Source organism: Eretmochelys imbricata, chromosome 12 (assembly GCF_965152235.1).
Source record: "Eretmochelys imbricata isolate rEreImb1 chromosome 12, rEreImb1.hap1, whole genome shotgun sequence".
NCBI classification, from domain to species: Eukaryota; Metazoa; Chordata; order Testudines; family Cheloniidae; genus Eretmochelys; species Eretmochelys imbricata.
In genome coordinates, this window is record NC_135583.1 from 4,425,756 (window position 1) to 4,445,229 (window position 19,474).

At 44.8% G+C, this 19,474-nt stretch overlaps 1 protein-coding gene across 2 annotated transcripts in view; it reads left to right on the forward strand.

Annotated features, from left to right (window-relative positions):
* SF3B3 (splicing factor 3b subunit 3) overlaps positions 1-19,474 on the forward strand; it is a 50,083-nt gene that overhangs the window by 13,376 nt on the left and 17,233 nt on the right. For both annotated transcript variants that reach the window (XM_077830858.1, XM_077830859.1), the window contains exons 9-17: positions 2,096-2,261; positions 2,935-3,030; positions 4,192-4,264; positions 10,323-10,474; positions 10,972-11,127; positions 11,602-11,757; positions 15,653-15,796; positions 16,679-16,801; positions 18,448-18,602. In XM_077830858.1, the coding sequence (XP_077686984.1) occupies positions 2,096-2,261; positions 2,935-3,030; positions 4,192-4,264; positions 10,323-10,474; positions 10,972-11,127; positions 11,602-11,757; positions 15,653-15,796; positions 16,679-16,801; positions 18,448-18,602 (1,221 nt within the window). The remainder of the gene's footprint in view (positions 1-2,095; positions 2,262-2,934; positions 3,031-4,191; positions 4,265-10,322; positions 10,475-10,971; positions 11,128-11,601; positions 11,758-15,652; positions 15,797-16,678; positions 16,802-18,447; positions 18,603-19,474) is intronic.

Below are 19,474 nucleotides of genomic sequence, written 5' to 3' on the forward strand. Positions count from 1 at the left end.
AATTGGAAGCTTGTTTAAGCAGGTGTCGGATCAGTTTAGCTTTTGCTGCTAATGAATGCTACCATCAGACATGTGTCCATCAATTAACTATTTTTTTCATTGCTCCAGGTAGTGAATTTTTACGTTAACATGCTTTCATTTGTGTTTAGGGTTGTCAACTTTCTAATCGCACAAAACTGAACACCCTTTCCCCGCCCCTTCTCCAAGGCCCTGCTCACTGCATCCCCCCTCCCTCTGTCTGTCGCTCTCTCCCACCCTTGCTCACTCACTCATTTTCACCAGGCTGGGGAAGAGGGTTGGGGTATGGGCTCTGGGGTGGACCCAGGGATGAGGGGTTTGGGATGCAGGAGCGGGTTCTGAGCTCAGGGATGGAGCTGAGGGAGTTGGAGTGTAGGAGGGGGCTTCAGGCTGAGGCTGGGGGGGTTCGGGTGTGGGAGGGGATATGGGCTCTGGGCTGGGAGTGTGGGTTCCAAGGTGGGGACAGAAATGAGGTGTTCAGGGTGTTGAAGGGGGCTCTGGGCTGGAGCAGGGAGTTGGGGTGCTGAGGCGTGTGGGCTCTGGGCAGGAGTTTGGGTGCAGGAGGGGGCTGGGCAGGGGGATGGGGTGTAGGCTTTGGGCTGGGGTAGGGGGTTGGGATGCGGGAGGTGGTACGGGGAGCGAGCTCCAGATGGCAGTTACCTCGGGGGGCTCCCTGGAAGCGGCGACGTCCCTAGGCTCCTACGCATGGGCCGGCCAGGTAGCTCTGTGCAGTGTGTGCACTGCCCCTACAGCTCCCATTGGCTGCGGTTCCCGCCCAATGGGAGCTGCAGAACTGGCACTCAGGGCGGGGCCAGCATGCGGAGCCCCCTGGCCGTCCCTCTGGCTCAGAGCCAGAGGGACATGTCGCTGCTTCCAGGAGCCACACTGAGCCAGGTATGGAGCCTGCCAGCCCCGCCAACTGGACTTTTAGTGGCCTGGTCAGTGGTGCTTACCGGAGCTGCAATGATCCCTTTTTGAACCGGGCTTTCCATTGAAAACCTGTTTGTTAGACGCGTGTATGCCTGTCAAAGGACCAAACCATGTGAGTTTGGAAATAGTCTCTAGTATCTTTGTAGCCCACTCTCAGTAGCAAATGCGATATTTTACATGGTTTTCTTTTTTTCTTTGGTTTTCTTTCTTTTTCAATAGCTACACCACTTATTCTTGCATAGTAGAAGTGCTGTCAAGCAATTTTGTTTCATGATCTGATCAGCCTTTACAGATGTTATAACACCTAGGGGCATGTTCTGTGAAGTCTTGAGGTCTTGTTTCTCTGTGTGGCCGATGAAAGGTTTTGTTTCAAAATTTCGTTTGCTGTAACCTCTCTTGGTCCAGAGTTTTACAAGTGATCCTAAGTTGCACACACAAAATACAACGTTTTTCCACACAGTTACTAGAGTTGTGTATGCAAATTTGGGGTTCACGTGCATGTAGTCTAATTCCTTAGTTTCCAAACATGTCTTGCAAGTTTATGGTCAGCTCCTGTAGAGCCAGCCAGCAGGTGGAGCTCTAGCCAACTAACATAAGTCTAGCTGTTAGTTCTGATGAACAGGGCAAAAAGAACACAAGAAACAATTCAATCTTTCTCTGTGGATCTGTTTTCCTTGTGTGTAAAACTTGCTTATATTAATATTCTAGCTTATAAGACAGGGTAGCAGGTGATTTTTGAACACCTAGAAAATAGCACTTGACAGTGTTCCTCCCTAAAACATGCAGACTCAGAGGCTGTTAGCCAGCGGTCTTGTTCTTCAAAGGTTTCGTCATTTAGCTCTTCCTGCAATGAGACAGGAAAATCTAGGAGTCAGGCAAGTGGGGTGAGCACAGAGCTGTCCAGAGTCTTCTGCCAAAAACAATTATAAAGAAGGAAGTCAGAATTGGGCAAGACCTTTGAAAATAGCCCTTTGCCCCTCCTTCCTCTCCCCAAGAAAACAATCCCTCCAGGTGAGAGTTGAAATAGCCAAATATTCTGTGGAAACAGTACTGGTTCTCACTCACCCTTCACCCACACTGAATGCATGGCTAAACTGTAGCTGTAGTCTACTCTGACTATGGTGGTGTTCTTGCTTTGTGTCTGAAGTTACCTGTACCAGATAGCCCATCTGGGAGATGATGACGAGGAGCCGGAGTTCTCCTCCGCCATGCCCCTGGAGGAAGGAGACACTTTCTTTTTCCAGCCACGACCTCTCAAGAACCTGGTGTTGGTGGATGAGCTGGACAGTCTGTCTCCTATCTTGTTTTGTCAGGTATGTCATCATCTATGAACACATGGTCCTTTCCTTTCCCACCAACCTGCCCTCTGGGGATGCAGGGCTATTACAATTGTGTAACCACAGAGGCAGATCAGTGATTCATCCATTGTACTGCTAGCTCAATTGGTCTTTGAGGTGCCTTACGAAAATGGAAACTCTTTTCAGGGAATCCGCTTAAAATGGAGAAAGAAAAGCACAAGTAATGATCTCATTTCAGTCTTGCTCTGGTTATTTGCCTTGGTTTTGCCTGAGTGGGACAGTACTGCAAGCAGTGACAGAAAGGTGGGTTTGCTAAATCCTGAACCCTGGGAGAACAATGACAGGGTGTAAAGCTAAACCTCACAATACAGACATTTGCTGAAAGGGTTATTACCATTCATCAGCTCCATCAGGGGTACGTATATACCTGGTGTTTGGAAATGGGGTGCAATGCACCAGCCCAGTGCTCGCCCTCTATCATGACTGTTAGACAAGGCCTCGTGTATTCTGCAGCAGACTTGACCTAAATTTTGTGATTCTCCAGTGCAGCAGACGGGATGTTCTGTGGCAGCATCAGTTACATTAAACTACTGAAACTTTGTTCAGAAAGCAGATTGCAGGGCAAACGTTTGGGGGGTTTTGTTCATCTCCTTGCGCATGTTGTGTGACCCACTGTTCCTCTGTGCAGATAGCGGATCTGGCCAATGAAGATACACCCCAGTTATATGTGGCCTGTGGACGGGGTCCTCGGTCATCTCTGAGGGTCCTAAGGCACGGACTTGAGGTAAGATCCCCAGAGGCAGCTCCAGAAATCCACAGCAGGAATGTGGGGTTGTTTTGATAAGGCCCTTCTTGAATTTATGGTGGGGTGCTCACAATGGCACTGTAATTAAACAATCTGTCCTTGGTGCAACTCTCAGAGGGCTTTGTTCTTATGCCCTTTTCTGCCAGAGACACTGTGTAAATGTAATTTCTTCTTCAGACTGTACAATCACTCCCTGTTGTCCAGTCGTAAGGGTTATGGTGCTGGAGTGCACATGAGTGATAACCATATGTTTTCCATTCACATACTACCCTATAATCCCTGAATGTGATCCTTTTAGGCATGCGAACAAATGGAATTGAGAGAGAGAAGCTAGGTGGGGGTGGTAATATATTTTATTGGACCAACTTCAGCTGGCGAGAGAGACAAGTTTTCGAGCTATGCAGAGTTCTTTAGGTCTGAGAGAGAGGCTCAGAGTGTAACAGCTAAATACAAGGTGGGATGGATTGTTAAGCGTAAGGGGTTAACGCTTTTTGCAGGTGACTATTTAAAATGAATACAATTTAACATCTCTGCAGTCATAGGACCAAGGAGAGTTAGTGGGTTACAGAGTGTTGTAAGACGCAACGTGTGTTAACCCCCACCTTGTATGTAGCTGTGACACTGAGCACCTGTCTCAGACTTGAAGAGGAGCTCTGTGTAGCTCGAAAGCCTCTCTCACCACCAGAAGTTGGTCCAATAAACGCCATTACATCACCCACCTTGTGTCTTCCATATCTTGGGACTAACACGGCTACCCCAGCATGCAAACAATATATGGAATTGATATTCTTCCCCAGAGATTCTTTGCGACCTTCTCTGATCCCTAACTCCCCATCTGGTAGAATCCAGGTCACAGCTACTGGCCTTTTGGTTGAGGATGGATGAACAGGATTTAGCACAAAGCTGCTCAGCCTGCGGTGTCACTTAATGAGGTGACATGAGTCACTTTTCTGTCTGTGTCTGGCATGTTGAATACTTTGCCTCAACAACATTTCTAGTCCAGGGAGTGAGGCTGGGAACTGAGAACTGCCCCAGCTGCCCTGTGTAGCTGTGAAAAGCATTAACTAGTCACTGTAATGCTTCAGTGTTTGACTGGGGTAAACATCTGTTAATCTGAAACCTGCTCTTGTTTCCGATTAGGTGTCTGAAATGGCCGTCTCAGAGCTGCCTGGTAATCCCAATGCTGTTTGGACTGTGAGGAGACACATTGAAGGTACATCATCCTTCCCTCAAGCACAGACTAAAACTTTCTGTATTGTCCAAGGGCACGGAAAGGGTGCTAAGTAATGCAGCAGTGTGCTTCGATCCAGCTGCTCTGTCTGCACGGTGTAAGGTGTGTGCAAAGACCCAGACATGCTCCGTGTCTAGAAACCACCTTTGGCTTCCCCAAAAGTGTTACTGTTCCCGTTTCATTGGAAAGGAAGCATCCAATACGTGTGGTAGGCAGCAGCATCCATCTCCTACGTGATGCTCCTGATATGCATTCCCAGTAGGAAGCAGCTGCCAGGTGCAAATGAAGCCAATCTGAGTTCCAGAGGTTCTGGCTTTAATTAGCATCAATGGCAGCACACCTGCCTCATAGTGGAGAGAGGGGTGTGGTGCACAGTTTTGTTTTGCACACACTCAGTGGTAACTGCAGTAGGTTTGTCTCTGTAGGGCAGTAGGAGGCATAGCCAGAAAAAGGCAGATAAGAATACACCTGCTTAAGGCTTTGATTTATAATACTTCTGCACCTGCTAATCTGCAAAAGGTGGATACTCTTTGCAGCAGTACTTAATGCTCTGGGGTAGGCAGCATTCCCCAGCCAGACACCTAGCAGTGTGTGCGGGGTGACCAGTGCCAAGGGAGGACTATATGAAAGCAGCAGCACAAAGCATAGTTTTTCATTCAGGTGAAACAATGTCCTCATTTTATTAAAACAGAGGAATACAACCCCCTCTTTGGTGTGAGATTAGAGCTCTTCAGAAATACTTAGATTGCTAGCACTACCCCTTTGAAGGCCTGAAGTGAAGCTATTGCAAGTGCTGACAGACTCCCTTCTTGTAAGGGATTTCACTAGCGTTTCTCACATGAGTTCTGTGCTGCAGTGCATAGCAGAGCCAGCATGCTGGAATAGAGGCTTTACTCTGCTGCTGTGACATAGCCTCTCATGTCAGCAGCCTTAGTGAGTGGCATATCTCTTGCACTGCCTCAGCGTTCTTTAGGAACCTCACACCTTGCTATGGAATTCACTTCCTGTTGGAACTGGTCCCAGTTTATTTCCCCGACTTTTCAAGACTTTGGAATACAGCCTAAGTTGAGCAACATGAAAAGAACTAAACAGGAAATGCCTGCAAGCTCCCCAGCAATAGTAGGGTCAAGGATAGAGCATTTCAGGTCTCCAGAGTGCTGTTGATACCGGTCTTGCTCGTCCTTCCCAGAAGTTGGAAGCCAAGAAAGATTCCAGGTTGGCTACCGCAAACCGAAGCTACCAGGTGCTCTAGCAAATGAGGTGTCTCTAAAATGCACGAACACTCCACAGAGTAATGGATATCTGTAGCCTCATCCTACCACATTGTGACTTGCTCTTTAATGTATCTTACGTGTCTGGGGCATACAGAGGATCACATTAGCTACTTGTCAGGAGACTATGGGTCATGGCTACGTTTACATACAATGGACCAGAATGCCACCACTCACTCTTACTCCAGAACTGTAGCCCAGAGGTACTGCAGGTTCCAGTTTACAATCATTCCTCTTGATCCATGCAAACAAGCCTGGACTCTGTGGGCTCCATGAGCAGCGTTTCTGTTTTAAAGATGAGGGCAGCCGCATTTGGGCACTATTGTTCGTTCAACAGTCTATAAAACTGATCCCCAAATTGTAGGAATTTGTCTTCTCAGCTCGTTTTACTGGGTTTAACCAAAGAGAACACAGCACCCTTTAAAATGGGCATCTTCTCTTGAAACTGTACAGAAGTGTCACTGTCTGAGGGCTTTCGGTTTGTCTGTAATGCAGGTTACCTGGCTCTGACCAGGTATCAGATTGAATCTCTCTGCCACAACATGCACATGCTGGGAGGTTTCTGCAGGCACCTGCTGGTTTGCAGCCTTCAAGGCAAATACTAACCCTGGCTGGTACGTGGTGATACACCCTACCAATACCAAGCCTCTTTTTCTCTTCCACAGGTGGCTGGTGGTGGAGGTGCTGATCACCACAGGTGTGTACCTACTGCTAGGGGCTACTGTGCTGTCTCGCAGGTTATCCCGAGAGAAGTGCAATCTTGAGGCTACTTTTATGCTGAGCTTTACAGTAAATGAATTCCAGAAGTCTCTGTGCAGTTGGAAATCTTTATATTTGTACTGTCTGCCCCAAACCTTCATTGTATGGCTGGGGATCAGAAAGCAGCTCTTTGAATCCCCGTCCCCTCCCATGATCCTTTGGGAACAATAGTGGCTGTAACTCTAAAACCTTTGTCAGCTTTCACTAAATCTAAACCAAGATATTGCTAGCTGAGCATTTCTGTAATTGCCTTAGGTGGGCTTTCCCCTTGGATTTGCTTCCAAACTGACCGTGCAAAACTCCAACATGAGACCAGTGAAAGATGAGCACATTGAGTGTGTATATTTGGAGACTGTTTTGACACAGGATTTGCCATCTAAATAGGGAGTGTATCTGTGTATTTGAATGGAGAGGTAGACCTGAGGCAAACTGGACACTCCTTTTTAACTTAATCAATATGAAGGTCCAGGGATTCAGAGAACAAGGCCTATAATTCCTTCCACAGAAATATCCCTGAGCTCTAACCTGTGCGTGGGGATACCAAGGGAAATGTGGTGTCTTGGGACTTAATTCCGGAGTCTCCATGAAATTGCATATTCTCTCGGGCTTCCTTTTTACTACTGTTCCATCTGCACCTCCTAAAAGTGGGCATCCTGCTGTGCTGTGGTGGAGCGCTCATCCGTTCACATGCTCACTGGTCCTCCCTCTTGTTCTTGCGTTTATACAATGTAAACTGAGCTCTGTGGCAGTGCAGAGAAGTTAGATTAAAGGCACAAATTGGTTTTGTAGGAAGGAATTTTAATAGACAAACTCAAATAGAATGTTTTATTAATAATGTGTAAGATCATAGTATAAAGTACTGTGACTAAAATATGCCATTTTTTGAGTCATCACGACTGATTCATGAATCTACAGAAAATATGTGGAAACTGGAGATGGAATCCAGCTGTGACTCTTCCGAATCATCAAAATAATTTTCTCTGTTTACTAGACCTCTTTGTTGAAAGGAGGTAACTGAAGCAATTCTAGCAGTAATAAGCATCTCTGACCTTTTTGTGTGCATGCAGAATAACACCCCTCCATTCAGAACTCCAGCTAGTAGGATTTTCTGTACACTGGATTGTACTGGGTTAAATGGAGATTTTTCTAATGGAAAAAAACAGCCCTCTGTTCTAATGCTATATTTTTCAGTGTGCCTCAGAAACCTAGTTCCAGTTAACTACTGTACATTCTAAAGCAAAATTGTGACAGCTGGAATCCTGATGAATGCATTTTATTCATTTATTTCATGCTGCTAAATCATGCCCTTTATTTCAAAAGTTCCAGTGGAGGAACAATAAACAGCCATACAAAAGTTCAGGCAAAAACATTTTGGCTGTAATGGAACATGAATTCATTGAACTCTCCAGTATAACATGAGATTCTAGTTCTTCAAATTATAGCGAGTAAATCAGTACAAAGAAAAAACTATAATCTAAGTAAGTATTAATGATCAAACAGGAATTTGATTTCGAACAGGATTCTCTTTCAGCTGTTGCTTTCAAATGAGAGCGGAGTTCTTTCTGTCCTTCCCCTAAACACATGGCTGCTGGGAAATAGTCATGTGTCTCACTGGCAGCCACTTTGCAAAATGCAACAGCCCTGGAGATGGCTAAAAAGTGACGGGGATTTTCAAAATTTGCTGTTGAAAATGCATATTTCAGTTTATCCTTTGGCAGTGTTTGTATAGATCAGTAACTGTTCAGCAACCTGAATGATGGCTGGCTACTGGACCTTCCTTTGAAGGAAGTTGGTATAGGCTTCCAGTGATTGAGAATGAATAAGGTTTTCAGCTGCTGGTGACCACTCTAGTGGAAGGTTTCAGAGTAACAGCCGTGTTAGTCTGTATTCGCAAAAAGAAAATGAGTACTTGTGGCACCTTAGAGACTAACCAATTTATTTGAGCATGAGCTTTCGTGAGCTACAGCTCACTTCAATAACCATTGTATAATAATGAGGGTTCTGTAAAACCAGTAACGTCTACTTGTAAAGATCACAAGACAAACACAGTAACAGTGCTATTATTAGACCATTGCATAACTGAAAAGGACTTTAGTCTTTTGGTTTGCTATTCACTGGCAAAGAATTCCATCCTTAGGGTCTGATCCTGCAATGTGATCTATCCCAGTGGTGACTTACACACACATGGAGTCTCCCTGAAGACAGTGGAGATCTGCAGGGGTCCACCTCCATGAGTCATATTGTAGGATCAGAGCCTTAGTCACCTAGGAGACTAGTAATTGATGTTACTAATCTTGCAGCCCAAGATGGGATGGCTTTAGTTTTATTAAGACCTTCAGTATGGTAATCACAAAGCTGTGGTCTGTGTGCTGGGTATTAGTAAATTATGCATATTTTAAGCTGTATGTAAGAAACTTTTCTCTCCCAAGTGTGATACAACAGGTTTGGCAACACCTGTCTGCCCAAACAGAGGGGGGAGAAGAGTGACCACTTGCTGAACCATTTCAACTAACCCAGTTGGGCCTTCAAAAATAACATGTGGCCTAGCTGTAGGTTGAAAGCATGTTCGGAACTGGTCCCTGTAAGCCACTGCCCAGCATTTGCTGGCATCCTGAATTAAATCTACGAATGGCAGAGTGTCCTGTATTTTATTGCATGTTTAAAAATTGACCAGCTACTTATCCATCTCCCATTCACATGCTAATCATGGGAAATACTGATCAGTGGATAAAAATCAGGACAGAGAGAAAACTCTCGTGTCCCTCTTGAAGTGTTCTTGTCTCGTACTGTGATAAATAGGTCTGTAAACACTTCACAGTGTGCTGAGCGAAACAGAATTTTCATATGTAAGAAACGGCACTTCCTGCCAGCAGTGTCAGCACTCTGTAGAGGAGTTGAGTTGTTTATCTGGGACAGTCTGGTGTCTACATCAAAGCTCCTGGCTCCATTCCCCGGTGGGATTGATCAATTTTACATTTATCCAGCTGTATTTCATTGTTGGAAGATTTGTTTTATTTAATACATTTTTTAAAAAAAACTTCCTGTTAGTTTCCTACCAAGACAAGTGCCGGGAAAGTCTGTGACTGGAGCAGATGTGAGCTTCCTCTTCTCCCCACCCAAACCTCCTGCCTGCAGTCCTATGCTTTTTCTTCTCGTGAGTCCTCCTAGCAGAAGCTGGGAATGGTGTAGCTCCTCCACTTCCAAAGCACTGTGCCTGCAACTACATCCAGTGGGAGAGGCTGGCAGTGAAGGCTAAATGCAACATTCCTACCCCATTCTAAGAAGAACAGAGGCAGGTGTTTATCCAGAGCCCCTAACAGCCACCACTCATTCACCCACAGAGCCCATAAAGATGGCTACATAAATGTAAGGTTGTTTAGCAACTCCTGGACAAGGCTGGAGCTAGGGGTGCTGATGAGGGCCTCCAAGACAATGCTCTTCTGACATTATCTATATTCTAACTTCCTTTTGCAATAATACTAAATAACTCCATCTGCCCAAGTTCATTAGAAGCCCTTATTCATGTGAGTAATCCTAGTGAAGTCAACAGAACTGCTTGGGTGTGTAAAGGTCTCTAGGATGGGGCCACTGAAGCTGAGTCTTTCCAGTGACTTCAGTGGGAGTTGCATTGGGCCCTTAAATTTCTGGAGTTGAATGGAGAACGCATAGACTTCAAGGTTTCTGCCTTTCTTATTATCAGTTAAAGGGCAGCTGTAGTTGGTACTGCCTTCTAGAACCCAGCATATCACAAGTTGACTTTGTGTTCTGAGCCATCACCAGAATCACTGGCTAGATCTTGAACCTTAGAGGGTCTGAGGTACAGTGCTGGCTAATTCTCTTGTGTGGTGTTTCCTGAAACGAACTTCTGCGTAGTGCTGCTAGTGGATGAAGGAACTACTGTTGGAATATTTTTGAGGAATAACTGTTAGTCATTTGACAGTCTCCTCACTTTTGTTCAGAGACCTTGTATCTAATCAGCAGCTCTTTTCCCTCTCTGTCTTCCTGACCAGATGAATTTGATGCCTATATTATCGTGTCCTTCGTAAATGCCACGCTGGTGCTCTCTATCGGAGAGACTGTAGAGGAAGTGACTGATTCTGGATTCCTGGGTACCACCCCCACTTTGTCCTGTTCCTTGTTGGGGGATGATGCTTTGGTACAGGTAAGGATACCCTCTGACATCCTGTCCACCTGTATCTGCCATTCTCTACTTGGTGCAGGGCCAAGGCTTCTTCGCTGCTCCTGACATCCGTGCTGAAAAGGTTCTGCCAGAAGTTCCACAAGCTTGACCAGTGTGGGCTTCTGCGAACATGACCCTGTTATCCAGGCTTCTCTCCTTGTTCGCCTTATCAGTAAGGTTGGACCTGCTGGAATCTGTTGTCCACAGTTCCTCCAAAGCCGGTTAAGTCCTGTGCCCACACAGGTTTTCAGAGGTTCTCTGCCATGAGCCCACTGGAGAGTAGTCTCCAGCTTGTAGATTGATTTGTTGTACAGGTCTGTGTATTGTATAGTCAATAGGTCAAGAATTACCTAGAATGGCCTCTGGTACTAGTCACTGTCAGGAGCTGCTGGAGCCCCTGTGTCAGAAAAACAAGGGAGCTGGGTCCCACAATGGGTGGGTAAGTTGTATTTTATTTCTGTATTATTTTTCTGCTTTAGGTTTATCCAGATGGCATCCGGCACATCCGAGCAGACAAAAGGGTGAATGAATGGAAGACACCAGGAAAGAAAACCATTGTAAAGTGTGCTGTGAACCAGAGACAAGTGGTGATAGCACTGACTGGAGGAGAATTAGTCTACTTTGAGATGGACCCAGTATGTGAATTTAAAACTGCAGAGAGCTTTGACGTGGGGACTGGAGGCCGGGTTACAGCCTCAGTGAGGATGGAATCTCTGATGTGTCCGCAGAGTAGGATTCAGTAGGGAAGAGGACTTTTAGAATGGGGCCTAGGCGGAACCCTTTAAAGGCCATCGAATGTCATTGGATGAGATAATAGAAATGGACAAATCTTCAAAGGCTTGTTTTGGACGGAGCAACCCAACCTCCCAAGTCCGGAGCTCAGGCTGGAAATTATGTGCTTTCTCGTAGTTCTGTCATGTGTTCTGGTGCTTCCAATCCTGGCTGAAACCAGGCTATAAAGAATTGTTGAAAGTGGGAGATGTTATGTGAGCTTAACTTGAAATCCAGAGCCTTGGCTTGAGCAATAGGTGAAGGTTGAGGTGGGTGCTTGAGTCTGACCCAGTTTGCCCATACCCTAGTTGATAATTCCTTTGTGCCTTTCTTCTCAGTCAGGACAGCTGAATGAGTACACGGAGAGGAAGGAGATGTCAGCCGATGTGGTGTGCATGAGCTTGGCCAACGTTCCTCCTGGGGAGCAGCGTTCCCGCTTCCTTGCCGTCGGGTTGGTGGACAACACTGTCAGAATTATTTCCCTTGACCCTTCGGTGAGCACATCCTGAGATTTGCTTTTTCCTTTGTGCTTGTTCTTTGCTCTTTGCAACTGGTCTGAAGTCTTCAGACACATTGGCTTTAGAGCTTTTGTAGAGTCTAAGACCAGAGAGGACCATTGTGATCATCTAGTCTGGCCTCATGTAGAACACAGGTCAGAGAACTTTCCCAAAATAATTCCTAGAGCAGATGTTTTAGAAGAACATGTTTGCTTCCTGTGCTGCCATGTCCTTATTACATGAATGCTTCAGTTGGGATCGTGTCATGTTATTGGACCAGTACCAAGATACCTTCCATATAGTCATCCGTTGCAGCCAGTATATAGTGTTGCTATATTTTCTTCTGCCTCAGATTTGGATGTACCAATACCAGCAAATGCACAAAGAAGAGCTTCTTGGTTCAATGACCCTAGATTTATCCAGGCATTCTGTGAAATTAAGATTAGGGTGTGTCTGCACAGCAGCTGGGTGCTGTAATCCCCAGCACAGGTAGACGTGCACACACTTGCTCCGCTCAAGTTAATGCCTAAAAACAGCTCGGGCTAGCCACCTGAGGACTCTCCCACCAGGCTCTCTGGGTACATAGTTGGGCGGCTAGCTTGAGCCACTGCCCATGCCGCTGCAGCCACACTGCTATATTTAAATGCTAGCTCAAGCCGAGCTAACACTTGTCTGTTTACCCATGTTGGGAAGTACACCTCCCAGCTGCACTGCTGTTGCCCACCCTAGCTATGAGGGTAAAACTTGTGGCGTACTTTTAGGGAAGACTCCCTACTCTCTTTATTTTGGGCCTGATTCTCAAGCCACTCCACCCAAAGAGCTGCTGTTGAATCTAGTGGGAGCAGCTACAGAATGGAGCTCAGGATTGGATGTTTGGGGAGTTTGCTTCTGTTTTTGTGGTTCTTTGGGAAAGTTGCCCATCAGTGTTGCGGCACATAGAAGCTGCAGACTGTAAAGTTAAAGTTTGTCATTCTTTGTTCCTGCACTCTTGTAATTAGAACAGTCTGTTTCTTCAGCTAAACATAGCGCAGCCTGTGAACACTCTTCCTGTGAGTTCCAGAATTTCCTTTACAAGGAAAGTTTGATGGTCCAATCCAAACCAGAATTTTTAGCCAATGGTGGGGAATGAGTAAATTTGTGCACGTTTTGTCCCCCCTGCTGAATCAGGACTAAGTGCAGCCTTTGATTTTGAACCCTTGGCAGAGTCCCCTATCACAGCTACTCCTTGATGTCCACAATCAGTAAGGTCTACAGGCATAGGAGGCTACACCCTGCCTCCATCATAAACTGTCTGTTTCCAGTAAGCACAGACTTTGGTTTCTCAAGTATGGTTGCTGATGGTTCCCTTGTAGATGTCTACTCATCCATTTACCTGTGGCAAAGAAAGCCTTTTTTTAACAGACAGTTAAGATAGGCTTGGTTTTGCATCACCCTTTCCATGGTAAATATTAGAGCTGTCAATTAATTGCAGTTAACTCATGAAATTAACTCAAAAAAATTAATAGCGATTAATCGCAGTTTTAATTGCACTGCTAAACAATAGAATACCAATTGAAATTTATTAAATATTTTTGGATGTTTTTCTATATTTTCAAATATATTAATTTCAATTACAACACAGAATACAGTGTACAGTGCTCACTTTATATTGTTTTTATTACAAATATTTGCACTGTAAAAGTGAAAAACAAAATAAATAATATTTTTCAGTTCACCGCCTATAAGTACTGTAGTGCGATCTCTTTATCGTGAAAGTGCAACTTACAAACGTAGAATTTTTTTGTTACATAACTGCACTTAAAAACAAAACAATGTAAAACTTTAGAGCCTACAAGTCCATTCAGTTCTACTTCTTGTTCAGCCAATCGTTAAAACAAACAAGTTTGTTTACATTTACGGGAAATAATGCTGCCCGCTTCTTATTTACATTACCTGAAAGTGAGAACAGGCATTTGCATGGCACTTTTGTAGCAGGCATTGCAAGTTATTTACATGCCAGGTATGCTAAACATTCGTATGCCTTTGCATGCTTCAGCCATCATTCCAGAGGACATGCTTCTACGCTGATGACGCAAGTTTTAAAAAAAAGCATTAATGAAATTTGTGAATGAACTCCTTGGGGGAGAATGGTATGTCTTCTGCTCTGTGTTACTCTCATTCTGCCATATATTTCATAGAATATTAGGGTTGGAAGAGACCTCAGGAGGTCATCTAGTCCAATCCCCTGCTCAAAGCAGGACCAACACCAACTAATCATCCCAGCCAGGGCTTTTTCAAGCCGGGCCTTAAAAACCTCTAAGGATGGAGATTCCACCACCTCCCTAGGTAACCCATTCCAGTGCTTCACCACCCTCCTAGTGAAATAGTGTTTCCTAATATCCAACCTAGACCTCCCCCACTGCAACTTAACTTAACTCATGACAGTCTCAGATGATGGCCCAGCACCTGTTGTTCTTTTCAAGAACACTTTTACTGCAGATTTAACAAAATGTGAGGGAGGTACCAATGTGAGATTTCTCAAGATAGCTACAACACTCAACCCAAGGTTTAAGATCTGAAGTGCCTTCCAAAATCTGAGAGGGACAAGGTGTGGAGCAAGCTTTCGGATGTCTGATGCAGAAACTACAGAACCCGAACCACCACCAAAAAGAAAAATCTACCTGCTGGTGGCATCTGACTCAGATGATGAAAATGAACATGCATTGGTCCACATTGCTTTGAATCTTTGTCGAACAGAACCCATCATTAGTATGGATGCATGTCCTCTGGAATGGTGGTTGACGCATCAAGGGACATAAGAATATTTAGTGCATCTGGCACGTAAATATCTTGTGACACGAGCTATAACAGTGCCATGTGAACACCTGTTCTCACTTTCAAGTGACATTGTGAACAAGAAGAGGGCAGCATTATCTCCGTAAATGTAAACAAACTTGTTTGTCAGAGCCATTGGCTGAACAAGAAGTAGGACTGAGTGGACTTGTAGGCACTAAAGTTTTACATTGTTTTGTTTTTGAGTGCAGTTATTTTTGTACATAATTCTACATTTGTAAATTAAATTTTCAGGACAGAGATTGCACTACAGTACCTGCATGAGGTGAACTGAAATATACTATTTCTTTTGTTTTTTACAGTGTAAATATTTGTAATCAAAACTAAATATAAAGTGAGCACTGTACATTTTGTATTCTGTGTTGTAATTTAAATCAATATATTTGAAAATGTAGAAAACATCCAAAAATATTTAAATAAATGGTATTCTATTATTATTTAACAGCATGATTAATTGCAATTTTTTAATCATTTGATAGCCCTCGTAAATATTAGACCCATAGGTTTTGTGCCTAAACTGGTTGCTAACTTTTTCTGACCGTTCTGAATGCTTACGTTAGGTCACTGGCCTCTAGCTAGAGGTGCTCTACAGTTAAGTTGCATTGTAGTTCAGGACCACTAGCCATTGTGACAGGCTGCTCAGATGCAAATGCAGCATCATTTGAGGAAAGCCAGGAGGTAAGGCAGATGGATCCAAAACTCTTGTGCACTAGGAAATCATAAGGGATGGGGAGGGATAGCTCAGTGGTTTGAATATTGGCCTGCTAAACCCAGGGTTGTGAGTTCAACCCTTGAGGGGGCCATTTAGGGATATGGGGCAAAAATTGGTTGGATGATTTAACTGGGGATTGCCCCTGCTTTGAGCAGGAGGTTGGACTAGGTGATCTCCTGAGGTCCCTTCCAACCCTGATATTCTATGATAAATAATTCTCTTAGGGTTTCCTGTGTGAATTGAATGCTGTTCTTTACAAATTTTGAAGGGTCCCCTTTAGGCTCCTTAGATATAAAGCTGGATCTCCTGTGGTAATTGCATGCTAGTGTCCCTTTCTGTCTCCTACAGGATTGCTTACAACCCTTGAGCATGCAGGCCCTCCCTGCACAGCCAGAATCACTGTGTATTGTGGAGATGGGCGGGGCAGAAAAGCAGGATGAGTTGGGCGAGCGGGGCTCCATTGGCTTCCTGTACTTGAACATCGGATTACAGGTGAGGAGTACTTGCCTGGTTCCTACAAGACCTTCTGAGAGACACTCAGCCTGAAAGACTTTATTAAATGCTCATTATATTGTCCAGTGCAGCAGCATGAGACTTTCCATGTGGACACCCCTGTCAGGATATCAAGGTCTGCTGAGTCATGCAGTGAATTCCCCTCTGTGTATGGGCCTGTCTGGAATTCCCCAGTTGCTCCAGCTGTTAAACAAGTCCCGATATGTAGTTAGATTTTAGGTGAATACCCACACTGGTCAAAGGAAAGCAAATCCTTTGAGATGTTGCCTAGTACAAATCATGCATTCTTCTGCTTTGGCCCCCTTTTGAAAAGAGGATGATTATAAAGAAACTATTCTCTCCATGAAATGTTCTTGGGCAGCTGTGCAGAGAGCCTCTTGAGCGCAGAGCCCGGGTGCACCATGCACGTGACCCCAGGGTCTGCTCCAATAATCTCCCTGTTGTCCAGTCTTTCGCACAAGCAATGCTACGTGATCCTGAGATGGAAATGTTGTTTTGATAAGTGCTACGTGGGGTAAAAGTAACTGGGCTCTTCCAAATAGTCCAGCCCAGGATTTTTACCTGGGCATCTTGTTTGTTGCCAGACTGTAAACTCTTTGATCATTAGGGAAGAGGGTTTGAGTGAGAGGAACTGTGAGGCGATGCACTTGGAATCTGGGTTCAGTGACCAGTTCTACCATAGACTTCCTTTGTGTCTTAGGGAAAGTTGCTTTGTGCCTCAGTCTTAGAAAAAGAAAGAGAGAAAAAAAGACCAATTAGTTAAAAATTGCATCTTTTCTCATTAAGTATAACTGCCTCAGCCAGTATTCCGTCTCTGTGATCATGAACTAAAGTGAATTTTCTCTCTCTCCTCAATGAAAGAACGGTGTGCTGCTGCGAACTGTCCTGGATCCAGTCACTGGAGATCTTTCTGATACCAGAACCAGGTACCTTGGCTCACGCCCCGTGAAACTCTTCAGAGTCCGAATGCAAGGCCAAGAGGCGGTAAGTAAAGCAAGATGTCAAGGTGTAGTGTCAATATTTGTCACTGTGCACAGTGAGCCAGCTTCCCTCATTGGTGGGAGGGTGGAGAACAAGCCTCTGCTGCACAACAGGACCAGCTTACTGTAGAGGAGGAGGAGGAGGAGCCGGGTGGCTTCATTCTGGAGCTGCTTGGGAGATAGCTCGTTCTTGACATAACCAGCCTGGGTTGTGTCAGTCTCACCTTGTTTCTTAAGATATGATGCACAGCAATGCTTGTTTGACTCCTCTTCCATCTATTGCCCTCTTTGTGCTGTGACTGTGCTGACCTGCAGGCCACTCCTCCGCTGTATTTGTAAAAGCTCAAAGCAGATTGTTAGGCACTTTCAGTGTCTCTTAGCTGACCTCTTCTGCACAGATACGAAGGCTGAAAGTTCTGCATGAGCATCCACGCAGTCTCTGGCTACCTGATGTGTAGTGGCATTTATTTTGCTTTGGCCCAAAGCAGGTTATGGACTCCTCCTGTCTATGTTAAGAGGGCTGGAGCTGGTTAGCCAGGGGCTAGTCAGCTGCCTAGTCATCTGTGGCTGAAGCAAAATATTTGCTGGATTTGGAGTTGAGGATCCAGTCCTTTAGAATCATATTTGCAGCCCTTCTGTTGTGGCACTGGGGAAAGCAGCCCCCCTCAGGTTGACCCGTTTTTGGATCACACCTCATGGGTTGAGAAGTGCTGGGTTAGTGATGGCTAGTGCAGGGGACTGGTGTGGGGTGGGGGGGGGTCTGGATTCTGCTCTATGTTGTGGTACATTGGGTAAGTCTCTCATCTTGCTGTACACAGTCCTCTCGTCTGTAAAATGGGGATAACATATTATGGAGGATTTGAGTCTTAATTCATTAATACATGTAGAGCTCTTTGAGATCCTTGAAAGAGAGGTGTTGACATAGAGCAATACGTTTTCTGTTTAGAGGCCAATCTCTTGAATTCCCCCTCTGCACTGAGATCAAGTGACACCCTCTGAGTCTAATGTACATTATTTAGTATAACTCTGTCTGGCTGCCTAGCCAAGAACACGATCATCTCCAAATCATTGTAACTAATAATTGAGATATAAATAATCCTTTAGGTTAAAGCTGAAGGAGTTTTAAGTCTAATTTACTTTGCACTGTTTGTCATTTGTTTGCTTTCTGCATTCCTCTTAGACTGACTGCAAATAGACTAGTTAGGTCCATTTATGTTTCTAATCAGTGTCGCTTTTCATGCACTTGCACAATATTGAAATATTCAGGTTGCAACAAGACAGGGAGTGTTTGTTTAAAGAAACCTATTTCCATTGAAAAACAAAGTTGTTTAAAAAGAAAAGCCATGGAAGTATTTCTGTTGATATTGGCTTTTGTGGAGAAAATTGGATTTTCCAAAACTCAGTTTGGGACCAGGTTGCCATGACACCATTCTTGTAATCAGTGATGTCTGAACTATGAGGTTGCTCCCTTGGAAGTTGCTCCTTAGAGGGGGAGTGGTTTTGAAGTCAGTCTCTGGGCAGAGTGAAATTATGCCCACAGTGGCTAGGAGTCTAATTGCTGGAATGTGCACACTCTGATTAATGCTGCAGGGAGTTAACTTGACCCTCATGTCCAGATTGGTGAATTTGCTGTCTCTCTTCCTTCCCCAGGTGCTGGCCATGTCCAGTCGCTCATGGCTGAGTTATTCTTATCAGTCCCGCTTTCATCTAACCCCCCTGTCTTATGAAACTCTAGAGTTTGCATCTGGCTTCGCTTCTGAGCAGTGTCCTGAGGGCATTGTTGCTATCTCCACAAACACATTGCGGTAAGGTTGATGAAACTCTCCTGCTTCTGAACTGGGGGCGCTGGTAGCTCTCAGGAGGGAGGGGCTGTAGGGACGTTTCAGTTTGTTGGGGTCTCCTGGTATGATGCATGGATAAAGAAAGCTCTTTAACATCACCTGCCTCTCCCTAAAACCACTCTCTTTTACCGTAGACACATTTGTTCATATTCAACATATGGCATTTTTGCACCAAGCCAATTTATAGTGTTTGGGAGAATTTGCAGTAAAAATCCCATCTCACTGGGATCAAAAGATCTTTGAGCTTTGTCCCCCACTGGGAGATGATCAGGCACCTTTGAGCACAAGCCAGTTGGGTGCACAGTTCGTTCAAGTATTTCCCCACCCTGTCATTTTTAATGTTTCTACCAGTGGATCTGCCACTCGGCCTACAGAGGGCATTCTGCAGTATACTCAGCAGCCCCATTTCAGGTTTCAAGTCGTGACTAGAGACCAGTTTTGCTCCAGATGTTCTGTTTTATTAAATTGTCTAAATGTTGTTGATTCTTCTCCTGCCAAGATTAGGAGTACTTGTGGCACCTTAGAGACTAACAAATTTATTTGAGTATAAGCTTTCAAAGTGAGCTACAGCTCACTTCATCGGATTCATGCAGTGGAAAATACAGTGGGGAGATTTTATATACACAGAGAACATGAAACAATGGGTGTTACCATACACACTGTAACGAGAGTGATCAGGTAAGGTGAGCTATTACCAGCAGGAGAGAAAAACCTTTTGTAGTGATAATCAAGGTGGGCCATTTCCAGCTGTTGACAAGAACCTGTGAGGAACAGTAGTGGGGGGTGGGAAACAAACATGAGGAAATAGTTTTACTTTGTGTAATGACACATCTACT